Source organism: Scardinius erythrophthalmus, assembly GCF_964197995.2.
Source record: "Scardinius erythrophthalmus genome assembly, chromosome: 12".
In the NCBI taxonomy this organism is placed as follows: Eukaryota; Metazoa; Chordata; class Actinopteri; order Cypriniformes; family Leuciscidae; genus Scardinius; species Scardinius erythrophthalmus.
This window is the reverse complement of record NC_138232.1, coordinates 6,585,848-6,601,365: the sequence shown is the minus strand read 5'-3', so window position 1 is coordinate 6,601,365 and position 15,518 is coordinate 6,585,848. Positions and strand designations below refer to the sequence as shown.

The following is a 15,518-nucleotide window of genomic DNA, read 5'->3' as shown; positions in this document are numbered from 1 at the left end:
TGAGGAAAAAAACTGTAGTGAAATGATTGCCTCAGTTTATTCTCACTTGGAAAATATGGCTCAAAAGATTGTCACCTTTGCTCTTCGGTCCCTGGTCTTGTTTAGAATGAAAGGCAATGAAGGCTCTTCAACTTCAACTTCAATTTATTAATTTGGGTGTAGAAATGTAATTTGAATTTAGGAAAGTAGAATTACAAAGAAATCGCGACTGCTGTAAGATCAGTTTTTAAATATTATTAAATATTTAAATATTATATCATATAAAATTGTGTTTTTAATATGAATTACAGTATTATCAAATTGTATCTGAAAACAGTGTGTTGAATAATTTAATAACTTTTTGATCACTGACAGTATTAAACTTCGTTTAGAGAAATATTTTGTGACATAGGGAATAAGTTACTCTAGATCGATAGACACAGACAGACATACGAGTATAGACATAGATTTAGAGATAGATAGCTATTTGGCTAACCTGTTTTTCATCTCATGTAGTATTGCAAACGATTAGAAGAAATTTCACTACCTTGAACCACATGGCAACATGACTTAGCATTTTATGCAATCTTTCTCACAGATGTCAAGTGATTAACATTGTAAACAATTGTTGTGTTCAAAGGAAACTGTGTGAGTGTGTGATGTTTTTTGTGCGTCACATCTCATGCGCAGCTACAAATGCTCATCCTTATCCTTTAATCGGGTCATGGAACAAAACACAATGACTGACAATAAGAAACATAAATCAGACCTAATTATACATGTAGGAAGTATAATAGCGGGGTCTATTATGGGTGTTTGTTGACATCGGGTACATTGACATGATCATCAAACAACATGCTATCTCATTGACTCCATATTGAAACCTGTATCCTCCAAAGGAGACCTCAACAGAGTCCTAAATGGCTCTAAACAAAGAACAAGGAGGAGGAGAGCAGGGACACAAGTGGGCACGGTGGCAGACATCAAGGAGCCAATAGAAATCTATTTTGAGTTTTCTGTAGACATTGGGGGCCAATAAGAGCTGGTTTGAACTCAGTTAGACACAGTTTCACAAGGCTGACCATAGCATAGGCCTATAGAACTTTCAGCAGTTCATTTTCAACCACCGTGTTTTTCCTCTGGATTATTCACAGAAACTAGAGACTTGCCTTGACCCAGTGTGGTCCCTTTAAATGCTGCTTGCCGTCACAGTGGAATAGAAGAGTACTTTGGACTATTTTATGCAGAGAATTTATAGACTGTGCCAGAAAGGTAGGAGCACTTTTGTTTGGAATGTGTGATTCTAAGCTTGAATGCGCTAAAATGTCTAGCCTGACGGTGTGTCAAGGACCCGTTTTACCTGTAAAGTGATTCATTTCATTCTCACTTCTTTTTAAACCATACAGCACTTCAGCTGAAAGGAGCGATATGCTCTGCCAACATGGTCAAACTGTCAGATGGTCCAAATTCAAAGTGAACAGCCCAGTGATGTAATAATGGCTAAATCCAAATACATCTTGTAGGAATTTAATACAAAATTGTATAAATGATGAGATGTTAAGAGTGCTTGTATGAATTCAGATAATTCTGCCACATTTTAAACTGTTTGACACACCTTAAAAATTACTATACGCCACTCTGGAAAACTAGATTCTGATTGGTCAGTCATTCTGCAATCAAATATATTTGTATATGTAATAAACTATATTTTGAAATATATCACAATACAAAACCGTTTAATTCGTAACAATATTTCACAATATTACTGTTTTACTGCATTTTTTTGTCAAATAAAACATGTTTACACCTGGTACTAAGATGCATTTTGGTTGATCTGATCACAAGTGGACGACGCTAAATACAGGTGTAAACGGGGTCTAAAACATTTTGAGGAAGTCAAAACGCATTCGATCGGATTGCTTTCATAGTGTAAATGCGCATGTGGTCAAATGCGTTTGAACAGCCACAAAAGACGCCTACTCTCCGCCTGCTGACCTAATCTGTAAACATAATGGGAAGCACGCTAGCCAGACAGGATTTAAACTTTGTCGGCTGTTGACTCAAGTTTGGTTTGAAGATGAAAAGGTACCAAGCAATGCCCTCTCACCATTCCTGATTTCTAACGCACTCACAGCATTCGGCGTGGTCTTGCTCCTGTCAGAGCAGTGTTTTTCAGTTGTCTCCGGGTGCGTTCATATGTAAATTGTTTATTTTGTCCATTAGATCAAAAGATCTGGGGGGGGGGAAACATACATATACCCACCCATAGACCCTCCCCTCAAAGAAATCAGGACAAAAGTGGTTGAAAGAGGACAGAAGTGACAGATTGACCAAAACGCATCTTAATACCAGGTGTAAACAGGGCTTATGAGACTTTCAAAAACATTACGAAAATCTTACCGATCCCATACTTGAAAGGTAGTATAATTTCATGTTCATTTGTTTGGTAAGTAGCCATGCAATATGGAGGAGAACGTACAGCCAGCCAGTCATTATCACAAAATAAACCTCTTCAGGGTGATGCAAGACCCACTTTGCATTGGGGTCCCAATTGTCTTGTCTGGGTTTGTTTTGTGATAATGACTGCACATTGTTGTTTTAATGAGAAAGTCATTATTAAAAAAACTATCTAGTAGCAGCTAATGGCAGGGTGCCCTGGTGCCTCAAGATCACGTTGTCTGGGCTAGCAAAACAAATCCAAGAGCACATGTAGAGGCTTAAATTCCAATGGGGGAAACAACCTGATATTGGTATACGATGCCTCTCTCTGACATAAACCTCTGATCCTCCTTAAATAATGTAAGTCACATTTCCTTTTTGGAGGGAATGTTCACTTTAAAAGCCTCCTGCTGTGGCTTTACAAATACTCGTTGCACTCAGGTCGGCTGTGAGGCTTTAATATGTAAAGTCACCACAAGTCTTTATGTACCATCTACGCTTCCTTTGAACGGTTTTCTGCCACATGTATGCACAATGATTTCTTGAAGCTTTTAGGTGTGATTCATGTTTATTGATGTGTGATGCTTTGAAGTTTTAGGTTTCCCTTTAGAGGACTAGTTGTGCAGAAAATGTTGTATTTCCTGCCCTTGAATCGAAGTTTTAGAGGTGCTATAGCATCACTATTACTATTACTCATACTCAGTGTTAGGGATTTGAACACCCAACCTAAGGTGTTTAACTTCAGCACGTAACTCATACCACATGAATGATACCACAAATGATGCGTTTGAGGAGCTTTTCTGACTTAAGACTCACGTTTCTCGCCTTCTAGATAAATGGACGAGAAAATCCTATAGAATTACATTGAATGTGCGATCTGAGCCATATAGAGACCAGAAAACCCATAGCAATACACTAAAAACACTATTAATATTTTAATTATAGGATTTTTTATGTATGCAGTTGAATGTATATTGTTCAAAAGTTTGGAGTCAGTAGTTTTTTTTTATAGTAATAAGAAATGTTTCTTGAGCCTCAAATCAGCATATTAGAATGATATTTGAAGGATCATGCGACACTGAAGACTGGAGTAATGATGCAGAACATTCAGCTTTGCCATCACAGGAATATATTGCATTTGAAAGCATATTAAAATAGAAAACAATAGTTATTTTAGAAAAAGAAAAGAAAAAAAGTTATTTTAAATTGTAATGATAATTCTCAATAATACTGTTTTTACTGTATTTTTGATCAAATAAATGCTGCCTTAATGAGCATAAGACACTTCTTTCAAAAATATAAAAAAATCTTACTGACCCCAAACTTAGTTTTATTTAGTTATTTAAAACGCAATTCAAATATGATGTCAAAATCCATGTTTATAAGGCTCATTATGAAAACATTTGTTTTAATGACCTAATTGTTTGATTTTGAACTCTTTTTCACTGACCATTTTCTTTATTTCTTTAGAGAGAGAAAGAGCTTTGTAAACACCTGGAGCAATGGCACCTGCTGTTGGAGGTCCTGTGGGCTACACCCCTCCTGAGGGGGGCTGGGGTTGGGCCGTGGTGGTTGGCGCCTTCATTTCTATTGGTTTCTCCTACGCCTTCCCAAAGTCCATCACTGTGTTCTTCAAGGAAATTGAAGTGATCTTTGATGTCAATAGCAGTCAAGTGTCCTGGATCTCTTCCATCATGCTTGCTGTCATGTATGGAGGAGGTAAGCGGTGTCTTCCACTCAAACACTCTATATATGATAAAAAAATTGTTTGTGAATTCATAATGGTTTAATTTCGTACTAGACGTTTGCACTGATTTAAATCCGAGTTGCTTAATACAGTAATTCTGTCCATGAGTCACTTTTAAATAATTCTGTTTTGTTGTCCATTCAAGCCAGTGGTGAGATCATGGCACAGGTAATGAAGGCACAGTTTATCAATGGATATTGTGTGAGTGAAAGACCCTTATTCATTTGAATGTAGAAACGAGAGGCATGCTAGACAAGGCTTAGACATCAGCCACCGGCTTCTTTGCTGAGAGATTGAGCTCTGAATGGGCAACTCTATCTCCCTCTGGAGTCTTTCTTCTCAGTCAGCTCTTTATTCTGCAAGTGTCAGATGTTTTCCTTGGAGAGAGATGAGGAGATGAGACGCCTAACTCAGGAGTCACACAGACTTGTGATGACTAGCGTCAATAGCAAACTTGTCTCAGGAAGTGGAGCACCACCAAATGATGTCAGCACACTCACATAGGCAGACTAAATCGCACCTTCTCCTTCTCACGCTACTGAGCAGATCAAAAATGAGTTTAAAAAATATCAACCATTACAGATAATATGAAAAAAAGGTTTGAATGTTTCTGACAATATGGTGCTACTTTTTAGTTATAAGTCAAGTTTTATTGCAAAAGCCAATTATACTATCAGTATGGCTTGCGTGCATGCTTTCACACATCCTTTAGAAGAGGCAAAAATAAATACTATTTTTCTTTTTTTTTTTTCTTCTCCTCGTGTCGTTCCAAACCTGTGCAACTCTGTTCTCTGTGGAACACAAACAAGATGTCAAGATGTTTTGAAGAATGTTAATACTCTTCTTTTCCATTCAGTGCAAGCATACAGTGAAGTAATGTAAAGCATCATTTTGCAAGCAGTTGTTGATAAAGAGAAATGTCACAATATTTGAAATATTTCCGTTTTAAATAACGAAGGCGAACCAGTGAATATCACACAAGCAATATGCAAACTTTGCGCTATAGTTATGCTGGTGAAGAAGTCTCAAACCTAAAAGTTGTTTTTGATTAAGAGTAAGCTAATCTAGCATCTAATCATCACAGAGCATCAGTTATGCGGTGATGCACTATGAAATGAATGTGGGGCAAATAAATTGTAATATTAATTTAATAATAAAAGTAGACTAATAATAATAATGCTAATAATTCAGATCATCGCAGGCAGGGCTTGAGATCATCATAATATTTTTTTATTATTATTGTTAGTTCTGATTGTACAATGGGATTTAAAATCCCGGATTTTCCTTTCTTTGAAAAGATTTTTCCTTTTTTTTTTATTGTGGACACTCAATCTGTATATGTCATTGTCCCACATACTTCCGTCAAACTTAAGCTTTTGCCCTCACATTTGTCTTGACAAAGAATAAGGTGGTCGATCTGGATGTGTTTTTGAAACACAGACCTTTCAGTTTATGTCAGTGGGGTTGACATTATGGCCATGAGAACTCGTGGCATGAGGAAGCACATGACTTTACATTTGACCTCATACTCCTACGCTGCCCCTTCTGGCCCAAGTGAGCTAATTCCCAACTGGGGGCAATACAGAGCACATGACCCAGATGATCAAAGAACAAGCACTCGTGAAAAAATCCAAGCGTTTTGTTCTGAACACAATGATGTACAGAATTGCTACATGTAGCTATGGTTTGTACTAACATATTTGCAGGCAAGACATAACTCTGTGAATATTTTATGCTGAGTTATGCACATCAGAAGTCTGTGTAGCAATATTCCATATTCCTAATAGTTCACATGCTCGCAAATAAATAAGAATGGAATTGTTTTAGCAACTAGTTTTATGCTGTCCATGACTGACATGTGTTGTGGTCCTCTTTTTGCTGTCATTACCCTTTCTGTCTGTTTTTTGATGCCCCCTTTGCCTCTTTATGAATTCATCCACTGTCTCACCCACCGTTTGCAAAGAAGTCTGAATGCCCTCTAAGCTAAATACTGTCAGAAGGTGTTTGTTTCTTTTCCAAGGATGTTGTTTTGGCATTCTAGGCCAAGACATCTTCCTACATAGACCTCTAGTGCATTTAAGCTTGTTGTCATGACCCAGGCAGCCCAGAGGTAGTTCGCCTGGAGCGATAGAGAAGTCCAGATATGAGGATATTTACATGAATGCAGACTGATCTGATATGTCAGGAGTGGGTTTTTATTTAATGTCACCCAAGGGCTTATAATCTAATTTAAAATCATTCTATCTGTACCACAAGTCATGTTAATATAAATTAATTTGATGTACTGTGGTTTTAATACCAAATCTGCACAAAAGAAAGTGCAGAGAATGTAGTAATGCTACAAATTACCCTCAAATAGTTCATGCTAAACTGTGACGTTTCACAAAATAATGACTGTTTTCATACAGGTTTCCTGAATACTCCACTTGTCTGCCATCACACCATTGCTGTGCTTGAAACAATGTTGCTGTATTGTTCTGGTCTTTTGCAAGTATTCAAGCTCATTTGTGAGGAGTGTTCATTCACATTTATCTAGGACTGCACAATTAATGAATATCATAGTAAGGCTTAGTAGCCTGGATGCCAGCCGAACTTAGCCCCGCCCACAACATTTTTAGGTCGGGAAGTTCGGTCTGGACTCGATCCGTTGAGGAGCTATTATGCCCGAACAAAAATTGTTCGGACCAATCAAATTGTCAGGGCGGGCTTTATACGATGATGGACAGATGAGCAACGTAACGTAATCATCCACATCACCAACGAGCGCTTGGGTTGAATTCGTTTACAACAAAGATGACTACCGCTGGAGAATTGTTATTTCACGAGTTCACACTTACAAATAAGTCAAATAGAATAAATGCATATTTGGCGTGCTGTCAGGCTCGGTATTCGGCCCGAACCCAAAGTACTCCCCCCGTATTCCAGGCTGTGGAAGAACAAGCCGAGAGTGAGTGGAGGGATGCTGAAAACTGTCAAGGAATGTTAGGTGAGTTGACATAGTGAATATATGCTTCCTCTCATGCTGATAGTGTAGACCGTAGACGGTAATTGTGTGATGACAAGTTGATTGGATTGATTATTTGAACGTGCTCCTCTCAAACTTTGTTTATAAAACATCATGTGTAGATTCCTCCATCGCATCTGTTATAGAAGATATCGACAGCGCACTTACTCCGTTGCTCTGATTGGTTGTAGGTCTATCCAATTGAGTGCAGAGGCATTTTCCTTCCTGGTTTGGTTGAAACACGCCCCATAATCAAAGCTCAATGGAGCAGTATCAGACTCACATTCTGACTAGAATCTGAGTATGATGACGTCAGGCTAATGGCTTAGTCAAGTCAAGTCAAGTCATCTTCATTTATATAGCGCTTTTAACAATGTAGATTGTTTCAAAGTAGCTTTACAGAGATAAACGTATAATTTAAGGTAACAGATTGTTTTGGCTTTATAGCGGTTCTTTAATAAAGTTATTTTCCAGCTAAAGTTAGTTTTGATTGATTCACTTCCGTCGCAATGATCATTTGTTATTAAATTTGGGGCCGCTAAGACGACACAATTCTCTCTACACAGACTTTAAACGTGAACCTGTGAGAAACACTGATGGCGGTCACATACGCATTAAGAATTGGTTCTATAGTTATGTGCGTTTGAATATATGTGCGCAGGTTTGGAATTACCTACAAACCAAGCCTAAACAAAGTACTGGCGTTTCCTTATAATTTTTGATAAAGAATTTTATTTTATTTTATCAATTCGGGGTAGATACGCGAATTGAGTTTCCCGACAACGCTTTATCTGTAGAGTGGTAAAGGGATCCTCCATAGGGAGAGACTAGTTGGCACTTCAGCACTGGGTTGGATCGGGTCCAGGCGAAGGTCCTTCCTCAGATCTGGATACGGCCTGGATCCGACAGGCTGCGGGAAAACCTCGGGATAAACAAAGACACTAAAATTAGCGTAGATGCCATTCTTCTTATGATGTAACGAGTACATCAGGATTTATGGGAAGTGTTCGCGGTTCCAGCTGACCTAATCTATGCAGCCTTACATTGAATTATAGAAGTCTAATATGTATTATGTGAATGCTAGGTCAAAGAGATGTGTCTTTAATCTAGCTTTGAACTGACAGAGTGTGTCTGTTTCCTGGACAATGGTAGGAAGAGTTTTGGTGATAAATAGGAGAAGGATCTACCGCCAGCAGTCGATTTTGATATTCTAGGTATTATTAACTGGCCGGAATTTTGAGATCGCAATAGACGTGAAGCACTATAATGCATTAAGAGCTCGCTCAAGTACTGCAGAGCTAAACCATTTAGTGCTTTGTAAGTGATCAGCAATATTTTAAAATTGATGCGATGTTTAATAGGCAGCCAATGCAGTGTTGACAGAACCGGGCTAATATGATCATACTTCCTGGTTCTGGTAAGAACTTGAGCTGCTGCGTTTTGAACTAGCTGTAATTTGTTTATTAAGCGTGCAGGACAACCACCCAGTAGAGCATTACAATAATCTAGCCTTGAGGTCATGAACGCATGAACTAATTGTTCCGCATTTGTCAAAGCTTAGTGCAATTATTATCAAATCTCAAAAGGCTGCAATTTGGAAACAAACATATGTGATGCGTGTTTCAGAGTGAAGCGTAGCACTGTGTTCTTTTACACACGAGTAGCTCATTATCTGTCAGTGCTTGCTGAATTTCAGAGTTGCTTGGTTTGCAGTAAATGCTGTTCCACACAAACTCGAACTCTGCATCTGCTGTGAGTTTGGGTTGCTTATAATGTGCCTTTTGGAAGCAATATGTGCCAGCCATCTTTCCATACTTGTAATGAGCGCTTATCAACTAAAGAGAAGCTTTAAGGGCTCCCTGGGGTTACCTGTCAAAATACAGGTTTGATGGTATAACGTTTAAAAAATTATAATTATTATTATTATAACCATATGATATATAATCACAACTTTTTGGCCAAATTATACAGCCTTACGAACAAGCACAGCAAACAGAATTTTTTTTATTTAAATTGCAATCGCAATTTTATCAGAAAAAGCAAGTCATTCTATTGTACTGGAAGGCTGAAGACGTGCAGGCTTTAACAATCACTCCCCGGTTTTCACATGGTTAGGAGTCTTCCTTCCTACATTCATGATAGGATTTGGCTTCTGTACATGGAAGACTTAAAACACGCACGTAGCTACTAATACCTCTGGGATCACTGTGTTTGCTACTGCAGGGGAGTATCACAACACATTTGGATTAGCACTTGCCATCACTCCCTGGTTTTCACATTTTGGCCAAATTATACAGCCCTACGAACAAGCACAGCAAACATTGCATTTTTTTATTGCAATTGCAATTTTTATCAGAAAATCGCAGTTATATTTTCCCCCAAATAGTGCAGCCCTACATGTATATAGCCTACTTCTCTCATATTTCTTATAGAGCAGGAATGTTCAAATCTGGTTAAAGTACTGGTATTACTAATTGTTGTGGGGTAAACCAGGGATATGTAACCTGACACTAATGAATTTCCGTATTTATAAATGTGTAAATGTTTTCTTTCGTACATGTTCGCACACAGTGACTCGCTCCTCCACTGTATGAGGTGGATTAGAGAGGCAAACAAGGCAGTCTATTGTACTGGGAGGCTGAAGACGTGCAGGCGCTCGCCATCGCTCCCCGGTTTTTACATGATTAACAGGCTTCCTTCTTACATTCATGATAGGATTTGGACTCTGTACATGTACAAGTGCTTAAAACACTCACGTAACTGCTAATATTTTTGTAATCACTGTGTGTGTTTGCTACTGCAGGGGATCAGTTTGTTAGGGCTAAAGTTTGCCACTGGAGTGAAAAATATCTGAATTATGATTTAGTAGAGCATGTCTTCCAGCCACTGCATTTCACAGGTAACATCTTTTCCTCAGTTAGCTGGATGATGGTGAGAAACAGCAAAATCTGCAGTTTGATGATTACTGCAGTAATATGCGATGTCAAATTCTATTGTTCTTCCCCACAGAGCTGCAATGCCCTCTAGTGGTCTGAACAGAGACTATCAACTTTCACCATGAAATTTAAATATTTATTTATCCTTTTTAATTTTGAGTATACATTGCTGATGTTATTGTGAACAGTTAATCTGTGCATAAAAGAAAATAGATGTACATCTTTGTAATCTTTCATCATAATGTAATAACTTGCTCCTATATTCTAAAACATCATTCCTTTGATAGGCCAAACCATCTTTTTTTTTTTCAATCCCATCAAATCCCAATGGATAAAATCAAATCCTGGGTTACATTTTCTCCCTCTCTTGTTGAGTTTCCTGATAACTTGGAATTGGCTGTTTCTTGAACCACTGTTCTTTTTTAGTTTGTAGCTTGATTTTTCTTTACCACATATCTTATACTTATTCTCAAGCATACGTTTCAACAGCTCCGTTATCTTCTTGGTAACCAAGTACACTAACTTTTGATAAAGCTTTACTTCAAAACAGGTATCATTTAATCTAAAAAATTATTGTAAAAAAAAATTTCACACAAATATTGCAGTGGTGTATTATCATTCATTGTTTAGTTCATTGTATTTTAAAATGTTATACTGTCTTAGAATACATTTAAAGATTATATTTAAATTATAATCTTTCTGATTTTGAAGATCATTTTTAGAAATAACGTCTTAAAATAGGAAATAAAATCTCTCTCTCTCTCTCTCTCTCAATATATATATAGCCTCTAAGTGCCATCTGAAATTTCCTTCTAGAATGATCATTTTTATCAAGCTTGTACGTTTATGTTCACTTATTTCACTTTAATGTCAATGAAAATTACCTATTAATTGTCATTAAAGTGAAATTACTGAAATTAAATATACGAGCTTGATAAAAATACTAATTTTAGAAGAGAATTTCAGATGGCACTTAGAGGCTTTTGCATCTGAAGTCTTCATATATATATATATATATATATTATTTTTCTTTTTTTTATGTGCAATAATGTTTTTATTTTATTTTTATTTATTTTTGTGTGCGTGTGCAGAATCTGACAGCTTGTATTTCCAATTTTTGTTCCCAGGTCCTGTCAGCAGTATCCTGGTCAATAAGTATGGAAGTCGGATCGTTATGATTTTAGGAGGCTGTCTTTCGGGAGCAGGGCTCGTCGCTGCCTCTTTCTGCAATACTATTGAGGGCTTGTACTTCTGTGTCGGTGTTTTAGGAGGTATAAATAAAATCAATTATTTTTTTATTTTTTTATATTAGGTGTCCTTAACTACTATAGTTACATTAAAAAAAAGTAAAATGTACGTTTTGTATTCATATTGTATCGCAATACACTTTTGCTGCTATATTGAGGTAGGATATGGCAAAGGTTAGGGACAGGTTTGGTGGTGTGGTTAGGCAGCTGTAATTATATGCAGGTATTTTTTTTTAAATACAAGTACAATGTAAAAATGTAAAAACATGTATGTACACAATAAGTGTATTGTATCAAATTATTAGTTTAAATGTAGGACTGAAATATTAGTTAAAGACACCTAATATAAAGTGGGATCTTTTAAACATAAATCGTTGCACTTATCCCATGCAATTTGTAGTAATAGCACTCCTGTTGATGCTACACTCTTGTGACACATTTTAATATCACCCTGGGGACCAGTTTTATTTTTTAACTGTTTGTTATGGTGTTTTCCAGGTCTGGGACTGGCATTCAATCTCAACCCAGCCCTCACAATGATTGGAAAATATTTCTACATAAGACGCCCGATAGCTAATGGTATCGCTATGGCTGGTAGCCCAGTTTTCTTGTGTACTCTGGCTCCTTTAAACACTTGGTTCTTTGAACATTTCGGCTGGAGAGGGAGTTTCTTGATTCTGGGTGGACTTTTGCTCAATTGTTGTGTAGCTGGATCACTGATGAGGCCCATTGGGCCAAAACCCCAACCTGCTGTTAAGGCTGCTAACAATAACAACAGAGCTAGAGAGCAAAAGACCATGATAGAGATCATCAATGGCTTTATCGATCTGACACTCTTCAAGCATCGTGGCTTCTTGCTTTACCTATTGGGTAATGTGGTCATGTTCTTCGGCCTCTTCACTCCTCTTGTGTACCTCAGTAATTATGCCAAGAGTAAAGAAATTCCCAAGGAGAAGGCAGCTTTTCTGCTCTCTGTCCTGGCTTTTGTAGATATGGTTGCACGGCCTTCAATGGGAATGGTCGCCAACCTGAAATGGGTGAGACCAAGAGTGCAGTACTACTTCGCCGCAGCTATTTTCCTTAATGGTGTGTGCCACCTGCTTGCCCCTCTGTCCACAGACTACTTAGGGTTTGTGATTTACGCTATCTTCTTTGGGTTTGCCTATGGCTGGCTGAGCTCAGTGCTGTTTGAGACTCTCATGGATCTCGTAGGGGCTCAACGTTTCTCCAGTGCTGTTGGACTGGTGACGATTGTGGAATGTGGGCCAGTGTTACTGGGGCCTCCTTTACTAGGTGAGTAAGGAGTGTGTTTACGTCTCATACTCAGGCAAATCAAATACATGCATGTTTTATGACCTCATATTAATTGAGAGACTACATATTGTATTTGTACTTACACAAATTAATGTCACACAGCAGAAGCATTTAAAGTGCCCCTTTTATGCTTTTTTCGTATAATACCTTTCATGTAGTGTGTAATATAGCTGTTTGTGAATGTAAAAGGTCTGCCAAGTTTTAAAACATCGAAGTAAATGACAAATGGAGTTATTGTCTCCCACAAGAAAGAACCGATTCTGAACTGAATCCGATTCTGAAACAAATCTTCAGTAATTCCAGCCTCCATGTTTGGGTTGTTTATAGAGACCGAATCCTTGATCGAACCATTTCAGACATTGCAATGTATGAGAAAACTAATGTGCTTTTTTTTAACGTGAATGCATGTACAACCTTAAACAAAACAAAATTAGGAACCTTTAAAATTGCATAGGTACACTTTAAAATGAATCAGTGAAGGCAAAGGGTAGTTAAAATGTTTTTGTTTTGTTTTTTACTAAGAAATTACCAGTCAAATGACCTAAGAAATAAATTTTCCCTAATAAATTCAGGTTAATATTAACCTGAAATCCTGGTGTTCATTTAAAAAAAAAAAAAAAAAAAAAGGTATTATTACCTAAATTTGAATCGCTTTTATCACATTTTGTTGATAATGGGTTGATGGATCTCACTTGGATGACTGACCTTTTTTTTATGTCTACACTCACAGGGAAGTTCAACGACATCTACCATGACTACAAGTATACTTACATGGCCTGTGGATTTATCCTGCTGGTTGGCAGTTTGTTTCTGTTCATCGGAATGGGCATCAACTACAGGCTGCTGCATAGAGAGGCAAAACAGGAATCCAAAAGAGCCAAACTGCAGGAGGAACCTGGCAAAGAAGTTAAAGATGCACTGAAAGTACCCAATAAGAATACTGTAGAGGATGGTGTGTGACACTTTGCTGATTGGTGTTATTCTGGGTGATCCTTACATTTATACACTCTCCACATTGAAGATTTAGTTACAGATATCCATCCTTGGCCTATTCAGGCGACTGAGTCAGTGATGTAAACATTTCAGTGCCTTGCATGACTGCACAGTAATGCAAATTATATTTTTAATTTTATTTTTAGAATTTAACTTGAGTTTAAAAATGTTGCCTTCTAACAAAAAAGACACTGGAGTAATAAAACAGCAGTAGATATACAAATAGTGTATGTTGTTAAATATATGCACAAATGAAACATAACTTGGTAAATAATTTCATTTTTGTCAGTATCCATGCACAATTGCCAATGTCTGTTATTTTGTGTAATCTTATGTGTATGTGCATAGCCTAGCAATGTAGTGATGAAAGATTGTTTACTTGTTTAAAACTATGTAAGTCCAACCACCATTTGTGTATAGCCTTAAAGGTAAAATTGTTCTTGAAATGTAAATAATTTACTATCAGAGACAATGTATATATTTTATGTTGAAAAACTGATACAATAAAAATGATTTTCATTTAAATAAAAATTGTATTGTTTCATATCACCTTTCAAGTGCTGGGTGTTAACTCCTGTGTTCTGTTGAGATTTACAATGATGTAAATCTTATTTTTCTCGTTGACTTCTTTTGCAAAATGTTTATCTGACCTTAAGGCAAAGCCCATTTGATGTTAGCCTTTGTTGGATGCACCTTTCATAAATGTGACAGGAGATATCCAAAATAAAATGTTCAGTTGTGCTTTTGTAAATAATAATAAATAAATAAAAATACAATAAAATAAGAAATAAACAACTGGCAGAAGTTTATCTCTACACCAATCAGAAAACGTCAGTATGTGAGAACAGGGCCGGCCCTGACCAATTTGCTACCCTAGGCAAGATTTTACCTGGTGCCCCATGCATCGCAGCCCATTTTACCCCGTCATTGTGTTCATGATTATTTAGCATATAATATATATATATATATATATATATATATATATATATATATATATATATATATATATATATATATATATATATATATATATATATATATATATATATATATACACACACACACACACACACATTACAGCCTAAACAGAAATACCAAGAGCATTACATCTAACATTCAAGTCAAGTCCCCATTATCTTATATAGCACGTTTTACAATACAGATTTAATGTGAACTTTGCTATTTTGAATAAACCTGTAAATAAATATCATTACTAATTTTGGAAAATCAATTTTAAAAATGCCATATACAGTACAGGTCAAAAGTTTGGAAACATTACTATTATTAAAGTTTTGAAAGAAGTTTCTTCTGCTCATCAAGCCTGCATTTATTTGATCAAAAATACAGAAAAAATAATAATATTGTGATATGTTATTACAATTTAAAATAATTGGTTTTCAATTTATTATACTTTAAATTCTCATTTATTTCTGTGATGCAAAGCTGAATTTTCAGGATCATTACTCCATCCTTTAGAAATCATTCTAATATGATGATTCATAATCAAAGTGGAAACAGTTCTGCTGCTTAATATTTTTCCATAACCTGTGATACTTTTTACGATACTTTGATGAATAAAAAAAAAAAAAAGAAAAAGAAGAAACTGTTTTAAAAATAGAAATCTTTTGTAACAACAATATACACTACTGGTCAGTAATTTGGGGTCAGTAATTTTTTTCTTTCTTTTTTTGAAATAAATCAATACTTTTATTCAGCAAGGATGTGTTAAATTAATAAAAAGTGATCGTAAAGAAGATTTATATAATTAGATTTTTTTATAAATGCAGTTCTTTTTAACATTTTATTCATCAAATATATTAGGCAGCAGAACTGTTTCCAACACTCATAATGAATCATCA

At 36.4% G+C, this 15,518-nt stretch overlaps 1 protein-coding gene across 1 annotated transcript; it reads left to right on the top strand.

Moving 5' to 3' along the window:
* Window positions 1-1,013: 1,013 nt before the first annotated feature.
* Window positions 1,014-14,181, top strand: slc16a1a (solute carrier family 16 member 1a). The gene is made up of 5 exons (XM_081381008.1): window positions 1,014-1,251; window positions 3,889-4,137; window positions 11,233-11,376; window positions 11,851-12,645; window positions 13,397-14,181. The coding sequence occupies exons 2-5, from the start codon at window positions 3,921-3,923 to the stop codon at window positions 13,624-13,626; spliced, it is 1,386 nt and encodes a 461-aa protein (XP_081237134.1). The 5' UTR covers window positions 1,014-1,251; window positions 3,889-3,920; the 3' UTR covers window positions 13,627-14,181.
* The last annotated feature ends 1,337 nt before the right edge of the window (window positions 14,182-15,518 follow it).